At 35.0% G+C, this 17,984-nt stretch overlaps 3 protein-coding genes across 5 annotated transcripts in view; 1 reads left to right on the top strand and 2 right to left on the bottom strand.

The window, feature by feature from the left end:
• Nop60B (dyskerin pseudouridine synthase 1 Nop60B) overlaps positions 1 to 17,984 on the bottom strand; it is a 581,533-nt gene that overhangs the window by 234,735 nt on the left and 328,814 nt on the right. The gene's annotated exons all lie outside the window — the stretch shown is intronic.
• Positions 1 to 17,984, top strand: part of pall (F-box protein pallbearer) — a 28,497-nt gene that overhangs the window by 4,006 nt on the left and 6,507 nt on the right. Inside the window, exon 3 of the mRNA XM_080155529.1 lies at positions 17,824 to 17,866. Within this exon, the coding sequence (XP_080011655.1) occupies positions 17,824 to 17,866 (43 nt within the window). The remainder of the gene's footprint in view (positions 1 to 17,823; positions 17,867 to 17,984) is intronic.
• Positions 1 to 17,984, bottom strand: part of LOC145317800 (small ribosomal subunit protein uS7-like) — a 250,489-nt gene that overhangs the window by 231,234 nt on the left and 1,271 nt on the right. The gene's annotated exons all lie outside the window — the stretch shown is intronic.

Below are 17,984 nucleotides of genomic sequence, written 5' to 3'. Positions count from 1 at the left end.
GTCATAGTCGACAATTTCAGTGTATGATTTACAGTACCAATTCAAATCAGTAAGTGATCTATCTGGCTCTTTGGTGTTATTATCAGACTTTCTTATATTAATTATTCTTTGGACACCAAGATTTCTAATCTCAAGATTGTTACCACTTATCATAGCAGCTAAAATGTTGTCACTAAATGCATTGCACTGCACTGCAGGAGCACAAGTTAGTATGACATCATCCGGCTGTGTGCTTCTAGGCTTATCAAGCAAACAATACAAGTTTTTTGGGCCATTTTGCCAATGTGAATTTGTCTTGATATAAAACTAAGAAGGTCCATATACAAAAATAACATATTTCACCAACCTTATAAGTTTCACTGTATGGTTCTAAGTGTTGCAATATAAAGCTAAGATTCTTATTGCTAAGGTTAGCCACCTGCTGTGGTTAAGCTTGCCCAATTTCCACATTGAGCAAGGTTGAAAGTTTTTAGTAGAAATATACTGAAGGTATGCAAGAAGTACTTTTTAATCTGAGCTTAAGTCATTGAAAATAGCCTCTGGAACACTAAGGTCAGACTCTATTCTGACAAAATCCTTCTCGTCCAGTTCAACTCAGCTGAGCTCAATCTCAACTGGCCCTTTAAAAGTTTAGGGCCTGACGTGGTTCCATCTAATTTCATAAACAAAGCCCTGAAAAAAAAGAAAATATTTAATTATTACAGTAGGTAATATTGTTAATATCTTTAGTATGACACAACTTAGAATTATGGTAGGTAAATACTTGATAGGAAACAAGGATGACAATATCCATAAATTATAGCTCTTAAATAGTCGAGGCCGGATTACCCGATGCAGTTGCCATCATAACTAGCTTAGAAGAATCAGAGATTTGGTTTGTTCCACATGGCATTATGCTAGTGAAACCAATCAAAAACCTTAGAAATATATATTGGGAGAGAATGTTTTCAGAGAAAATTTCTTCAACTCCGCTACTTGTCCCATCTCAGTCTCTTCCTCAGTAGAGGAGTCCAACTCCTCGTAGGCAAGGGTGTGGGCCATCCTGCGGTCATAACCTCCCCGGAGCACATTGGTCACTGCAACCATGTTGTTATCTGGAAGGCTTTCCGATTCCACAAGTGTAAGTAAGTTGAGTAGTATTTCATTTAAGGGTTTTCTCCTTATCTCCTGCAAAAAAAATGTAGCACCTTATTGCTCCCTCCTTTGGATATGGTTTGTAAAAGTTTGCCTCATTTTGCAATTTTCACAAATAATCCAGAAAGACGACGATTAAAAATGCCAAATCCGAATTCACTTGTACGTCACCCTTGTGAAAATCAAGCAAAACATAGCGGAAACTACGTAGTTTCGTTTTAAGATAAAACCATTCCCTCATTAATTTCTCGTATTGAAATCTGCGCATTTTTAGGACGTTATTTAATCTGAAAAATAAACCAATTTTAGTCCTTTATCTGGCAGAGCCCGTGCCGAATAGCATTTAGGCCCTGTCTTACATTGTTTTTGATAACCTCTGTTGAATGAGATAGTATTTTGTGCAGAGTGGGTGCAATGCTTATCCATTTTGAATTTCTCTTCTTTATATATTTAAATCTTTGCTTATCAGTTTATATTTTCTCTAATTTATATTCCTACTTGTCCACATTATGAGTATTATTGCCATCAAATAACCAAATCTTTCTGCTTTGACTGTCAAAATTTAAAGATACTTGATGTTAAATATTCTCGATTTGTCTCAACATAGTAATTTTCTTACTATGTTTCCAGTAGTGAATGATCCTCCAAATGGATTGTTTTCAACAAGTTTCACTTGATATATCTACCATGCTATCCCCATTGTTTGTTAATCTCTCATAAATTTCTATATTGTTTTAAGCTTCTAGAAATAGAAATATTCAGTTTATTCACATCACATTAGCTGCCACCTAATTCCTGTTTTAAAGTTGACAGTTGTACAGTGAAGACAAAGGTTTTTGGGTTAGTAACAGTAACAAGCACTTTTCACTCCACAGGGGTAGCATAGGCTGCTGACAATTTGTCAGTGTTTCTGTAACAATGTGGCTTTTTATGGATATGGGATAGGGTTGTCAGCCCTTAGCCCTGTGTTTGCGGTGTCTATTTGCCCATCAGACAACCAACTCTTTGTTTGCATGACCTTAGACATGTCCAAGCATTGGTTTGGGTGATGTGTTCCCTAAACATGAAGGATGCTGGCACATAGCGTAAAGTAGGTATTACTACTTGATGCTTTGTGCCTGCAAACAACATCATGATTTTGTCTACTAGCCGGCACAGGCGTTTGACGGGAAGCACTGCAGCGTAAAGCTGCATACCTAGTATGCTTACCTTTTGCAGGGGCTTACAACCTACTATGGACTGTTGCACATAAAGGAGCTGGCCTTCATCCTTCTCAAAGAATGTGATCCAGGTGATCTCCTAGCACTAGTCCTCTCCTTCTTCAATGTCGCCAAGCAGGTGTGTGTTGTCCCCTCATGAAGCTTAACCTTCTTCTGCAGGACAACCTCCATAGCAGCCATGTAGAACTAGAACTAGGATAACATGTTTATTATGTTTAAACAATCCAGTAATCCTGATTCGAGATAAAAAAAACTGATTCATGAGTGAAGCTAAGAAACTAATTGTTAATTTGTGGTTTTTATTACTGAAACACTTTAAGTCAGTATATTAAATCGACTATAAATATACAGCCATTTTTAAAAACAGAATAGTTATTTCTTGTATCGTATTATAAACGGCTTTCCGCGGATATAGAATGTACAATTATAAGATTAAAACTAGTTTTTTTAGCCCCGTGGTGCCGAAGGCACCGGCTAAAAAAACTAGTTCTAATCTTATGATTGTACATTTTATATTCGTAGTAAACTGGATATAATACGATGCTAGACATAGTTTTTTCGTATTCATGAGAACCGGTTCCTATCCACCGGATTCAAATGAATACGAGAAATATGTTTACAATTTCGTGTATTTTTAACCTAAGCAGCAGAAGAAATTGCAGGTGGTTTCCATCACCTTAAAATGAGTTATTTTTTCCCTATGCCCATGTGATGGGTGTAGTGTTGTATGCCACTGAATGCCAATCTCCTTTTAGTGTGATCTCCTCCTCTAATTAAATAGTTGGATGGGTGGACAGGAAACTCTTTAAAAGGACTCTCCACAGAAAAATCAACTTTGGATTTTTGAAAATTTGTTTTTGTGGCATCGCGATCGAAGCCCTTTGAAAATTTTGTCCGCCGCCTATTTGTACTGCTGCTATAACAATATATACTACACTTTCCTCCACTCAATATATGTTCGCCGCTAAAGAACATTTGCTCCCTCGCAACCGGCCGCTCTACGATTTATCCTCTTCCTTGACTGGACAATCCTGCCGCCTCCATTTTGTGTTCGCCTCCGCCAAATATAACCATCTTTTGCTGCAGTTGCCGCATTCATCGCCCTTCTCCGCCGCTACTCCGCTATACATTGCGTACGTAGCTATACACAACACTCCCAGCCTCCATTTAATTTCTGAACAAGGGAGAGGGGAGCATGTATTAAAAAGCGACGTACAGCGGAGTAGCGGCGGAGAAGGGCGATGAATGCGGCAACGGCGGCAAAAATAGAAGCTGAAAATCACTAAAGCAGCACAAATTAAATGGCGGGAGGATTCACTTAAAGGAGGTAAAAAATTTCAAAGGGCTTCGATCGCGATGCCACAAAAACAAAATATGCCTAAAATTGAACAGATAATAATAATTTCAGGTTAGATTTTCAAAAATCCAAAGTTGATTTTTCTGTGGAGAGTCCTTTTAACTATGGGTGATTTCTCTCTTATGACTAGACAAAACCCACTGTTGTGAACAATCTTTCTAATGACCCAGTTGAGGCCAGGTAGCTGTGCAGCTATGTAATCAATTTAGTAAAGCCCAGTGGTACTCTTTTCTTCCTCTGCATACGTGTTCTTAAGAATCTTATAATTTTTCTTTAAACGCCTATACACACATTTTTGATTTAGAGAACATTAGAATTTAAAATAAAAAAGACTTACTTTTAGTAAACAACTTTTTATTTGAAAATAATATAAATAAATAAAAATGTTCATGTACCAAAAAACAGTAGAAATTAAAACAAAAAAACTTATCTTTAGAATGCAACATTTTTATTTGGCAAAAAATAGAAAGAAATTAAAATAGTGTAGGTACATACTTAAATTGATTAAAAATTATTCTTTAAGCATTCTATAGCATAAGGACATTTGTATTGCTGTTTCTACCCCAAGTCTGTTTCTAACATCACTCAACACAAATCCAATGTTTATTTTTGGTAAATTCCTCCTACAACTCTTTTTTTCACTTTTGAAAATTTGAGTACCCCCCCCCCCCCCCCCCCGACAACAAAATAATATTTTCCATAAAATATTATGATGTGTGACAGGAAAGAGAGGAGGGGAGGGAAAATAGAGACATAAGCCTCTTTAGCCGCTGTGGCAACCAGTTAGCTAACACTCAGGTTAGTACTACAAGCCTTACGCGACTGATTGTTACACTGTCTTTACAGTCTATTTATATAAAAAAAATCTGCAAAGCTTTCAAAATACTCGTGTGTGATTGGTCAAAAATGAAACACTTTGATTGGTTGGAAGTGGAACTCTTTGTTTTGGACTTTCTTCAATTCTGTTGGGGGATGGAGCGCGAGAGAAGGAGTAGCCGCAACCAAGAGAAGGGGGCGCGAGAGAGTTAAAAGCACATATAAATATTCGTACATGTAGCAAAATTAGGTCAGTTTACTACGAAATTAGAATCAAGACAAGACGCCATGGGGATTGGGTTGGGGGGGAGCGCGAGAGAGTACAAAGCCAGAGAGTAATTTAAATATTAAATTTTCACATTTAAAAACTTAGTGTCTTATAACATTTGCGCCGAAATGTTTACCGAGATAAGCGCCGGGAATCCCAACCATGATGCAAACAGTAATAAATTTAAATGAATATCTCAATTGTTTACCAACACTTCCGCCGTCAAGTTTACCAAGAAGAGCGCCGGCAAGCCCAACCATGATGCCATCCTGTTTAGGACAAAAACATTATCAAGCTATGAATAAAAAAGAATACACAATTGGCATCTTTTGTGACATTAGAAAAGCATTTGATTGCGTGCCTAAACAGACACTTTTAATGAAACTTCGTAAATTTGGTATTCATGGTAATATGCTTAGTTGGTTTGAGTCCTATCTTTCCAATCGAACTCAATTTGTAAGGCTTGGGCTATTTGACTCTGAATTATTAGAAGTAGATAGTGGTGTGCCTCAAGGTAGCATTTTAGGACCAATCTTGTTCTTGATATTTTTTAATGATCTTCCAAAGTCAACATTACTTAAACTTCTCCTTTTTTGTGATGACACAACAATCTTAGCCTCGGGAAAAAACCTTAATGATCTTATTTCGTTTGTTAACACTGAACTTCAAAATATTTCTCAATGGTTCAGAGCCAATCAGATGTGTTTACATCCCAACAAAACCAAATTTACAATATTTTCCCCATCCCCATCCCTTATACCTTGGAATGAAATTAACCTTTACTTTGATGAAAATGATCCCAATACACTGAATCCAAATCCATTACTTAAACATAAAATTGACTTTGTAAACCATGAGAGTGAAATCCCTGCAATCAAGTTTTTGGGCATTTACCTAGATCCAGCCCTAAATTTTAAGTTTCATATAAAAGAATTAAACAAAAAACTATCTAAATCTCTCTTTTGCTTAAGGAAATGTCAAAGCCTTTTAACAGAAAGTGCTATGAAATCTTTGTATTTTTCTATTTTTCACTGCCATTTGGTTTATGGAATTCAAATATATACTTGTGCATCGCCTTCAATTCTTAATGCCATCAAAATAAAGCAAAAAATGGCTGTAAGATGTATAAAACAAGCAACATATTATAGTCACTCTGGTCCGATCTTTAAAAATCTTCAAATTCTACCTTTTGACTCTTTGTGTATCTTTTTTAAACTTAAGCTTATGTATGAATACAAAAACGGTCTGTTGCCTAGGTCTTTTAACAACATGTGGCCCCGTAGGGGTGATTTAATTGCCAATTATAATCTTAGAAATGATGATAATCTAACTATACCTGCTTCTCGCATTTCTCTAGTTGAAAGACTACCTTACTGTTCCTTACCAACTCTATGGAATAATTTTAATGATATTGACAACATAAGAAATAGTTTGACTAAAAAGCAATTTATAAGCAAGCTTAAAAAGTGCCTACTAAATAGAATTGTAACCACATGTAATAGAATTTTATGCCGCTCATGTCTTTTGAGAAATTTAAATTAAGTAATAGCTTTAACTCCATACTTCATCTATTATCAATTTTATTTTTAAAATATATTTTAATATCTAATGTTCTAGTCCTCTCACATACACCCTTCCTCACTCCCCCATTTTCACATTGGAATAAAATATAATCCTTTTAGTTAATTTCTGTTGTTGTTTCATATTCCTATTTTATTTTCTTTAAACTTGTATATCATCTATTGCAAAGGCTATCCAATATTACCTCTCACGAGATTGTTTAGTCCTTTGACACTGTACATAATTATTATTTGATCTGTCCTTAATATTTTATTCATATTAAATTTTTTTGTTTGTATATGAATATTTAATACCTGTATTATAACACTGTTATTATTTTTACTTGTTATGTGTGTCATAAAATAAATATCTAATCTAATCTAATCTAAGTTTGAGATCTTATGTAATCTTTTTAAACTTAGTACTATAACCTAACCTAACCTAAAATAGTTATTTGAAATTTATAAAATTAGAGTACCCTTGACAACTAACATCTGTGGCCGCAGCGCTCGGCTCCCTAGCCTATAACCTAACCTAACCTAACCTAAAATAGTTTTTTGAAATTTATAAAATTAGAGTACCCTTGACAACTAACATCTGTGGCCGCAGTGCTCGGCTCCCTAGCCTATAACCTAACCTAACCTAACCTAAAATAGTTTTTTGAAATTTATAAAATTAGAGTACCCTTGACAACTAACATCTGTGGCCGCAGCGCTCGGCTCCCTAGCCTATAACCTAACCTAACCTAACCTAAAATAGTTTTTTGAAATTTATAAAAATAGAGAACCCTCGACAACGAACATCTGTGGCCGCAGCGCTCGGCTCCCTAGCCTATAACCTAACCTAACAAAAAATAGTTATTTGAAATTTATAAAAATAGAGAACCCTCGATAACCAACATCTGTGGCCGCAGCGCTCGGCTCCCTAGCCTATAACCTAACCTAAAATAGTTTTTTGAAATTTATAAAATTAGATTACCCTCGACAACAAACATCTGTGGCCGCAGCGCTCGGCTCCCTAGACTATAAGCTAACCTAACCTAAAATATTTTTTGGAAATTTTGAAAATTAGATTACCCCTCTCATCAAAAGCGCGCGAAAATTTAAACATTTTTCCGCCCCCCCCCCCTCCCTTATTTTAGAATAATATTTTAGAATAATAATCTCATTGATAGTTATTGGGGCTCTAAACAGAGCCATTAGTAATTGTTAAAACAATATCATTAAATTATAAAAAAGGCGCATCGTGGGTACTGGTTCCCACTCATAGCTGCCATCTTCATTTTCTTGGCAAGCCTCTTTCTTTCTTTGTATCTTCTTTTCTGCCCTCTAATATCTCCCTTGCCCTTAGCTCCTCCTCCAACACCCTTGTCTCCATGTTGACCACCCTGAACGCCATTACTTCCGCAACATGTCGCCATTTTGCCCACTGACAAAATACTAATGAATAATGTGCTATCAACCTAAATATTTATACTGTTTCAATTTTCTGCCTCCCCCTTTACACGCAAACCCCCCTACCTATGCCTAGATGAATATGCTCTATCTAAATGCGATTTGATTGAGGCAAAGGATGAAAAAACTTAAATTGACTTGCGGAACTTTTCCTCCGTCATTCTATCCAGACCGTTGTCGGGGGGGGGGGGGGGGGTACTCAAATTTACAAAATTGAAAAAAAAATTCTAAGAGGATAACGCCTTATTTTTTAACTACATCTTTTATATATTAAAGGCCACAGAAGAATTAGATAAAGTTTTCATAGATCCTTTGGAAAGACACTAGTTGATTGAAAACATTGGTATATAAATGAGAAACTATTGAAGTGCAACACCCTTTCCAAAGAATGGACAGAATTAAAAAATAGTTAAGAATTCTAAATCAGTCTGAAACAAGTCTGTCTATCTGCCAAACTATACTCTATTACTCTATAATTCAAAATGTTTGTGTGTCTGAACGTCCTTCTGATTTTTTTTTTGCATTTTCTCAGCTCTTTTAAAAGATAGATAGCTGAAACTTCTTGTTAACACTTCTATTATTATTGGGCATTAAAATGTTTAAAACGTTCTTGGTGGTTGGACTGCTTTTATACAGGTTTCAAAATATGTTTCTCTCCAATATTTTTGATTTAAAAAAATGCTCTTTGAATTACTTGTCCATGATCTTATCCATGATTTTTTTTGTCCCTTGCTACTTATGGATGCTTTCATCCTTTTTGGAATGATACCCTATAACACAAGAATGTCTGTCCTTCTGTCATATGTTCTTTCTTCTGTCAGTTACATGAACATAAAAAAAAGTGTAGGTTTTGTTAGTATACAATGTCTATTGTTCCAGACACTCATGAAAACATTAAAATTGTTTATGGTTTTTTTTAAAAAAAGACTTGTTACACCTTCAGACAACATCATCTCCCTTAAATAAGGGTATAATTTGGATTTTGGTTCGGGATCTGAACCACCATAGTGCTATGCTTAGTCACCAAGGTAGCTCTAGTACATTCCCTAGCCCTTGGACTAAAGTAACCAAAGATCATTTAACCAACCATTCTGGAGCTCACAGTCTAATAAATTGCACAATTGAGATGAGAACAGCAGATGAACTGCAAATGACAGTGTCCAAAATGTTGTCAAGAATCCAGATGAACTGAGAAAGGGGGGGAGGGGAAGTGTGGCAGTATAATAGGGGAAACACTATTCTCCCTAACTTAGGGGATTTTCACTCAGTTAGTCCCACCATTCCTTCATATTTTCATGGGATTGTTTAAATACTTAGCAGAGCAATACATGAAAAAAGTAGAAGCCATTGAAAATGTTACATGTGATCCTAAGGAAAGAGAAAGATTGAGAGAAAGTATTGACAGTGAGAATGAAAAACTAACTAGATGGAATAACCTGTCTAAGAATGGATTGAGTTAAAAGTCCAGTGTTTCGGAGCCATTTAATTTTGATGCAGCTCTGGCTCCTACCTTAAAATTAATATATCAATTTTTGTTCATTTTTGAATTTGATAAAATGAAATAAATAATATAAAATATTTTGCTTTTATTTGATTAAAGCTATATAAAAGTAGAAAGATGTGTGTTTATTTGTTAAGTGACAATAGTTTTTCAGTTTATTATATAGAAATAGACCATAGACAGACTGTTAGTGTTAGACATACAAAATTACCCCATTATAATAGAGAAGCTGCGCAATTTTGATATGATATATTAAAAGATAAATTAAAATAATTGTTTTCTTTTCTTTAAAAAAAAATATATTTTAGTAGGTAATAAATAATCATAAAGATGAAACAAAAAAAGCAATAAAAAATAATCTCAGTGTTTCTAATTTTCTTCAACACTTTGTTTTGAGCAGGAGGAGGGCATTTAGCATGTCTGCCTTTAGTTTGCTCCTTATGTAGGATTTTGTAGTTTCAGAGCTGAAAATAGTCTCTCAACTGAAACCTGTGTTGGAGGCATAGCACTCTGTAGTCTCAAAACACCCTTGATACTCTCTGGATAACTCTGTATTGGATCTTTCAAAACTCTGAGCTCCCTCCTAGTCCTTTTGATTGTGTCCATAGCATTTAGCACACTTGTCCTTAATGTTTCTTTAGGAGTCATTGGCCTTTTCTCTTTCTCATAATCCAAGCTGGATTTCCGTCCTGATCTGAATAGATTAATGTTTTTTTTTACTTTATTTTGTATTTTGTAATTAATAATTTTAGTTCATAGCAACTAGACTTAAAAAATTATCCAGGTAACTACTTGTTAAAATATATTTTATTTTAATTTTTGATTGAATTTTCATTTTGTATTTAATAATCAGACAGATCATAGAAAAGACTTAAATAACCCTAATAATAACCAAATAAAATAGCTTGGACGTCCTTCCCTCTATGATGTAGTAAAGATTACCCCCTTCCCCCCCAAAAAATTTAATATTCAATTTGTTAACTGGGGGGAGGAGTAATACTTCTCTCATAATCTTTGCTTGATGGTCTCCCAGTAGAACTAAATAGGAAAATGTTGTTATTATTTTGCTTAATTGAAATTTTTACTTATAACTCAGATGAAAGAAAATTTAAAAATGATCTCGGACTTGTAAAGTTATTTTCCTCTGTGAATTCCCCCTGAAAATTAGAAACTTGGACATTCTAGCCTCTATGATGTAATTGTAAAGATTATCCCCCCCCCCCCCTCCAAGAAAAATGCTTGGATGTCCTTGACTCTAACTAAATCTAATACCAATACTAATAATGAAATAAAATAAAGCTTCAAGATATTCTCTAAATTAAGAAATAAAATCTATTCCCCACCTCTCTGTTGGCTGTGAACTCTGCTGCATCCTGTCACTGTGCTCTAGCTCCTCCTGGTTGATGGCTGTAGAAACTTCAGTGTCAAGCAGTGATTCTTACTTCCATCTCCATGCTCTTGTTATATGCTTTACAGGAGCGAGCTAATTCAGGTTCAGAGTCATAGTCAGATTCATTGTCCACACTGGATTGCAGCAAGCATCTACCTCTAGTTCATCATCAATCAAACCCTCTAGATGCAGACAAAACTTGACAACTGCTTTTCTACCTCTCTCTTCATGGTCGGTATTATCCCTAAGATCTTGGATATATTTTATATATATCTGTGACAACAGCTGCTAAGAAACAATCAACACCTAGCAGCTCATCCTCTCTTTTTGCCATGGACACAGAGATAGCTTGGCCTAGTTGTGAGCCATGTGTATTGTAAAAAATCTTCAGATTATTCCACTTGTGATAAAAGTATCCAGGGGAAAAGTTCTCTTCCTGCAGTTTCTTTGTAAACTTGTAGGCATAAAACAGCAGGTCTTAACATTTGAAATTTGTCGGGTTTTTAACCCATCCCCTATAGCCAACTAGAGTGTGTGTGCTGCGCATTTGGCGGGCAAACAGATTCAAGGTCCAACTCTATGTTGTTGGCATCATCAATCAGATCATCATCATCAAGGTCAGACTCAGAGCCAGAATCTTCATAATCATCTCCAACACCATTGGCTTTGTCAATAAGTGCTGCCAGTCTAAGATCCGTGTTCATGGTTTCAACTGTTTTGATCATGTTATGTGCGTTGTCAGTTACACACAAAATGACATTTTTGAGTGAAATAATCTGTCAAAACTTCTAAAATCATGTCCTCAATCTTTTCACCTCTGTGTTCACTTTTGGTATCAATTATACCTAGTGTATGTGTTTTAGCCTTCTTATCTTATAATGTACATTTAATCCTTGGTAATACGTCTGGATGCGGGTTGCCGCATCAAATTTCAGGAATAATGGTTGATTTTTCAAGTCATCCATAAGTGATTTTTTAAATTACTTAGCAGCAGTCATAACGTAACTTCGAATTTGGTCTTTGTCAAGTGACACCTAGGTAATGCATATACAGGGTGGGGCAAATAAGACCGAACATTTTTCAAAAGACCATAGCTCCAAAACTACTTAACCAATCAGGACATTTGACCCCACTATAAAAAGCTTAGGTAATAGCCTTTTTGCCCATAAAAATCTTTGGACGATGGAGGACATGTACTCCGAGCTGGCCGCGCATATGTTCAACAAGGCGGATTCCGAGTGCGCCCGTACAATACCCTGGATTCTCGACTACGGCCTACTAAATCTGATCTCAGTCCATCTGTAGATGAGATAGACTTATAAAACTTGCTGGAGTTACTCTTAGATACATAAGTAAGACACTAGAAAAGACTAGAGCTCTATCTGAAATGGCTTGGCCGTAGTACTCCAGCAAAGTGAAACGTGGCAGATTTTAACATGTCAAAAACGTCTAAAATCTTGAATATTTCTCGGTTCTTGACTTCAGGGGTCATATGGAACTCGTTTTAGACTATGGGTTGCGCTGATAGCCCTTGCTAAATCTTCATGCCATTTCCAAAAACGTATAGAACGTTGTTATAGCTCAATTTTGGCCCAAATGAGAGCCGCCGTGTCGAAGTTAGCTTAAAAGATGGGTGAATTTGGATCCTGCAGTTACTCACGTCCAGAATGAGATGTGGCCTCCCAGCAGCCCCTATCTTAATCTTATGTACTATTGGGCCTGGGGATACTTTGAAACATGCACCAATAGACATGCCCATATCTCAAAGACCTCCCTCATGTCCATTATTTAGGAGAACTTCGCCAGCTTGGACAGGGACATGGTGATCATGGACTGCAAGTGGTTCAGGGGGCGGGTAGAGGCGGTGATTGAGGCTGCCGGCAATTTTATTGAATAATCTAATAGTCTTATACTCAATTTGCTTTCCAGTTTTTGAAATTTAATAAAACCTTTAAAATTGACGATTTTATGTTCATTTAATTAAAAAATATATTTTGTCCGGTCTTATTTGCCCCACCCTGTATATTATTTTATTTCAATTTTTTTCAGTTTAATTTGCAATGAAATGGGTGTAACTAGACTAAAAAAACTTTATTGTAGAAAATTGAAATTTAGATTAGAAATATTTCAATTACCCCCCCCCCCACACCTATTTTTAAAAATTATATAAATATAATAAGGGTACCTTGAGATGAGTTGTTTTCTCCCTATGCCCATGTGATGGGTGTAGTGCTTGTATGCCACTGAATGCCAATCTCCTTATGGTGTGATCTCCTCCTCTAATGAAATAGTTGGATAGGTGGACAGGAAACTCTTTAACTATGGGTGAATTCTCTCTATTGACGAGACTAATCCCACTGATGAGAACAATCTTTCTAATGACTCACTTGAGGCCAGGCAGCTGTGCAGCTTTGTTAACAACTTAGTGAGGCCCAGTGGTACTCTTCTTTGCCTTCCTCTGCATCCGTGTTCTTAAGAAACTAATTATTTGTTTTAAATGCCTGTATCACATTTATGATTTTAAGAACATTAGAATATATAATAAAAAAGACTTACTTTTAGAAAAAAATATTTTAATTTGAAAATAATATAAAATAAATCAAAATGTTCACATAAAACAGTAGAATTTACAAGAAAAAACTTATCTTTAGAAAGCAACATTTTTATGTGTAGATATATACATAAATTGTTTAAAATCATTCTTTAAGCATTCTCTAGCAGAAGGTGATTTTTATTGCTGTTTCTACCCTGAGTCTGTGTTTCTAACATCACTCCATACAAATCCAATGGTGTTTAACCAACTTTTGATTCCAGTTGAAGAGGCAGGGTAGGAATTCAAAGCCTGCATGTTTATTGTTCCAGACACTCATGAAAACATTATATTTGTTCATGTTACTTTAAAAAAAGACTTGTTACACCTTCAGACAACAACATCTCCCTTATAGAAGGGTATCCTTTGTCTTTTGGTTGGGGATCTGAACCACATTAGTGCTATGCTTGGTCACCAAGGAAGCTCTTGTACATTCCCAAGCCCTTGACTAAAGTAATCAATCATCATTTGACCAACCATTCTGGAGCTAAATTGCTCAATTGAGATGAGAACAGCAGATGAACTGCATAATGACTATATCTAAAATGTTGCCAAGAATCCAGATAAACTGAGATAAGGGGGGGGGGGGGAGTGTGGCAGTATAATTGGGGAAACACTTTTCCCCCTAATTTAGGGGATTTTCACTCAGGTAGTTCCACCATTCCTTCATATTTTCATGGGAATGTTTAAATACTTAGAAGAGCAATTCATGAAAGAAGTAGGAGCCATTAATAATGTTACAATAGATCCAAAGGAATGAGACAGATTGAGTTGAAACAAATTTCTAAACAATTTGCCTGCCTACAACACTATCAGTTGACTGTAAGTCATTGGTCTGTGTTGGTAATAGTCATAATTTTATAGCCTGTGATAGTGTTTCCTGCAAATTGACCCATACTGGATGCATTCTGAATGTGAAGGAATGACAACTTTTGATGTTGAAAATATGTCATTCTTCAATGAAGACTTCATTTTTTAGAAATGTAAAAACTAAACATTTGAAGATATATAAAAGGAGAATAGGGAAAAATGAAAATTGTTCATAATAAATTGGTAGAGGCTGAATTGGATCATTCAGAATGAAGCTTGTTACTAAAAGCATTAGAACTGTTATCTTTAAAGTGATTTATGAAATCAAACTTAGTAGTATCTAAAATGGCTGAAAGTGTGAAAAATCTGGCAAAGGAGCTTAATATATCAAATATATTGGCTGTGGTACTGAAACAGCTGATGACATTCTAACTGAAGATTATAAATTTCTGGAACCCACAGAAACTTTTGATTACAAAGAAGATCTTGTTGCCAAATTGGAAGATGACCTATTCCTGTGGTTTGATACTTACTCCTCCTTCCCATTTCTGGCTAGATTTTTAAACCAAGATGTCCTGAATTTCCACCAGCAGTGGATAAAATCTACAATGTTAACTCATGGTGAAAGATTGAAAAAAAATACACAGAGGAAGACATGTATAGAATATTTACAAGACAATATGAAATTAAACACAACAGGAAGTTCTTCCTTTGTAAATATATTTGAAGACAATGTATTGGAGAAAATGGACTAAGATCTTCAGTACATTTGAAGTTATTGGTACAAGGTTGTTGAGATCAGAAAAATCAACGAAAACATGAATGCATTGATCTATAAAGAAAATAATAATCACCTTTAGTGAGCTGTGGTGTTTCTTATTTGTCCCATTCTAGACTGCCTTAACAATGGTTGCACCTAACTGCATCAACAACCTAGAAGGTTTTACAGGATCAATTTCGGAACAAAGCATTGAAAGACTCCATAATGTTACCATTAAAGAAGCTAGAACTGCTATTAATATAGAAAATACTGCAGATAGGATTAAATATCTGCTAGAGATGCTTGAGATAAATAGAGTAACTGTAACTTCTAGCATTGCCAAGTCTGTTTTTCCAAAGGCAAGAACAAGAAGATGCAGATGTGGGGAAGACTTTTCCATAAGAAATGAAGAATGTCTTGTCTGAGAGAAAATCAGCGCCCAATAAATGCTCTGAACACAAATTGGGAAAAGTAAACTAGTACTTTATGAAGGATGGAAGTAAACCAGAATCTCAGCTATAGTTCAGCTGTGTCCTCATCACATGGAAAACTTTTTTTGAAAACTCTGTTTATTTTCCACGATTTAATTGGTAAAAACCGGACTTTTCAATTGACCACACAATTTTCCAGACACAGAATTTTGCCAACCCTGGGTGATTACTGGCCTCAGTTGACTATTTGCTGAATTGTGATATGTGGCCAATTGGATACTGTTAGATTATTTTTAGTACTTTGAAATATTAAGAAACACATGTAATTAGTAATAATTTTAAACTAATAATGATTAATAATATAAATAGGACATTATGTAACTAAATCAAGATTGCCTAGACTGATACCTTTATAGCTGCAAGTACACCGTAAATCACGTTAAAGGCGTTCAGATATATCATTTGAAACTTCAATATTTGCTGTTTGATAATCTGTTTTGCTTGATCCATCAGTTGACCTCATGGAGGGAGGGACAATAGATTTAATCATCCTGACTGGTTTAAAAGTTCCTAACAGTTCATCATTCCATTTATCTTGAAGACTTCAAAAAAAGATTATGGTTTAGAGACGTTCAATTTTAGTAGTCCAATTTGCAAAGTTTTCAGCTATATTCTGCAGACGTATTTCATGAGAAGATTTGATTGCTCTTTTCAGAATGTCTGGACCTTCAAATTGGATAGTTAACAATAAAAGTTATAATCTAATAATACAAAGTTGCTTGATGTCTGTCTGTCTGTCTGTCTGTCTGTCTGTCTGTCTGTCTGTCTGTCTGTCTGTCTGTCCGACCGTCCGTCCGTCCGTCCGTCCGTCCGTCCGTCTGTCCCTTAAAATCTTGGTAACCACTGAACCAATCTGATTCTACTCTTCAGGGTATATACCTATTGGTCCTGTGGTGGTTTTAAGCTATTTTCTTGGGGGGTGGAACACTGTCAACCCCCCCCCAAAAAAAAAAAAAAAAATGAAAATTTCCCTCCCCCCCCCCTAAAAAAGAAAAATTCTGGCTAAACTACTTCACATGAATTATGGGCAGCAGCACCAGAATTGTTTTATTTTTTTAAAATTACCTCATGGGGCAAAGCCCCTGGAGGCTAGGGGGCGAAGCCGCTAGTAAATCAATATAGCGATAATAGAATATTAGTAAATTAATAATGAACAAACTGTTTCTTTACACTTGAAAAAAAAGTTACTTAAGGGGGGGTTTTTTAATGCAACCATCTCGTAATCAGTGAGCAAATGGCACTTAGAATTCGAATTTTGATCTGAACTTTTGCATGAGTAATCCTTGGTAGGTCTATTTTCCCTAAATCGAACAAAAAGTTGGAAAAATAACAGCTGGCGGCTCAGCCGTTTAGCAGTTTTTTGCCTATTTTCAGGGTAAATCCATCATCAATTACGTAGGAATCAACTTTTTAAAACATATTTTTGGTTTAATTCATGTTAAATGATAGTAATAACCATTTTTAAAACTTCTAGTACCAACAGCTACTGTCTAGAACCGTTTGAAAGCGTTTTGGAGTGGAAAAGAATATTATGTGGGGATAGGTTTCGTGACTAATTTGCAATTTAGATATCCAAAAAATGACAAAACGGCTAAGCTGCCAGCCGTTAGCCGTTACTTTTCCAACTTTTTGTTCGATTTAGGGATAATAGACCTACCAAGGATTACTCATGTAAAATTTCAGATGGAAATTCGAATTCTAAGTGCCATTTGCTCACTGATTACGAGATGGTTGCATTAAAACCCCCCCCCCCCTTATTTACTAAGTATATTTGCGATTACTTTTATTTAATGAAATCTTCCAATTTTTTACATGTACAAAACGGCCTGCTTAATTGCTTCAAGATCCATGTCAGATCTATATAGGAAATAAATGTCTATAAACGAGCTCAAGTTTTCCAAGGAATATATGATTAAAACTCAAAGTGCTCCAATAATCCATAATAAACTCTCATTGCCCAGAACGATAAGACCCATTATTTTACTTTATTAAAAATAAATTCATTTTTTTTCATTTCATGTTGCTATTTACCTTATATTGATGTATTTAATTTCTAATCATAAAAAAGAAAATTTAAATTTATAATATGATAAATTAAAGAAAACTATGTTTTAAAAGAATTCGATTGTGGCGACATTTTGTGTGTTCAAATATTAAACTAAAATTGTAATCATCATCATTAACCCTTTGGTGATGGTAATGTAAAGAAAAAAATATAATTAAAAAAAATCTTTTAAAAATCATTTAAATTATTAAATATTTACTTTCTTTTAGATAGTAATGCCGGGTGAGGAAAATAGATTTATTGAGAAATAGATATGCATATAGAAAACTAGCCAATAGGGAGATAATTATATCGAGCCAACTCTAGTTGTTAATATCTTTGACTTACGGTTTATTATTTCGTAAGTCTATCCTATTTTCAATCAAGTCATTATTTAAAATCATTAGGTAATTATTTCTTTTTTTTAGGAGGTAAAAACAAAGTTACCAAGAAGAGAATCAGAAAGACGAGGTTTGTTATTTATTTTTTTTGTAAATAAAATTTTAATACTTTTTCACTATAGTAAGTTGTTGTGTCGACTATTGTACTACTTATGTAAAGGGATTAAGTTTAAATAAAGGAGTTAAAG

The sequence above is a fragment of the Acartia tonsa genome, chromosome 4, assembly GCF_053477335.1.
Source record: "Acartia tonsa isolate MP-2025a chromosome 4, ASM5347733v1, whole genome shotgun sequence".
Classification (NCBI taxonomy): Eukaryota; Metazoa; Arthropoda; class Copepoda; order Calanoida; family Acartiidae; genus Acartia; species Acartia tonsa.
The sequence above is the reverse complement of the archived record's forward strand: the minus strand, read 5'-3'. Positions and strand labels throughout refer to the sequence as shown.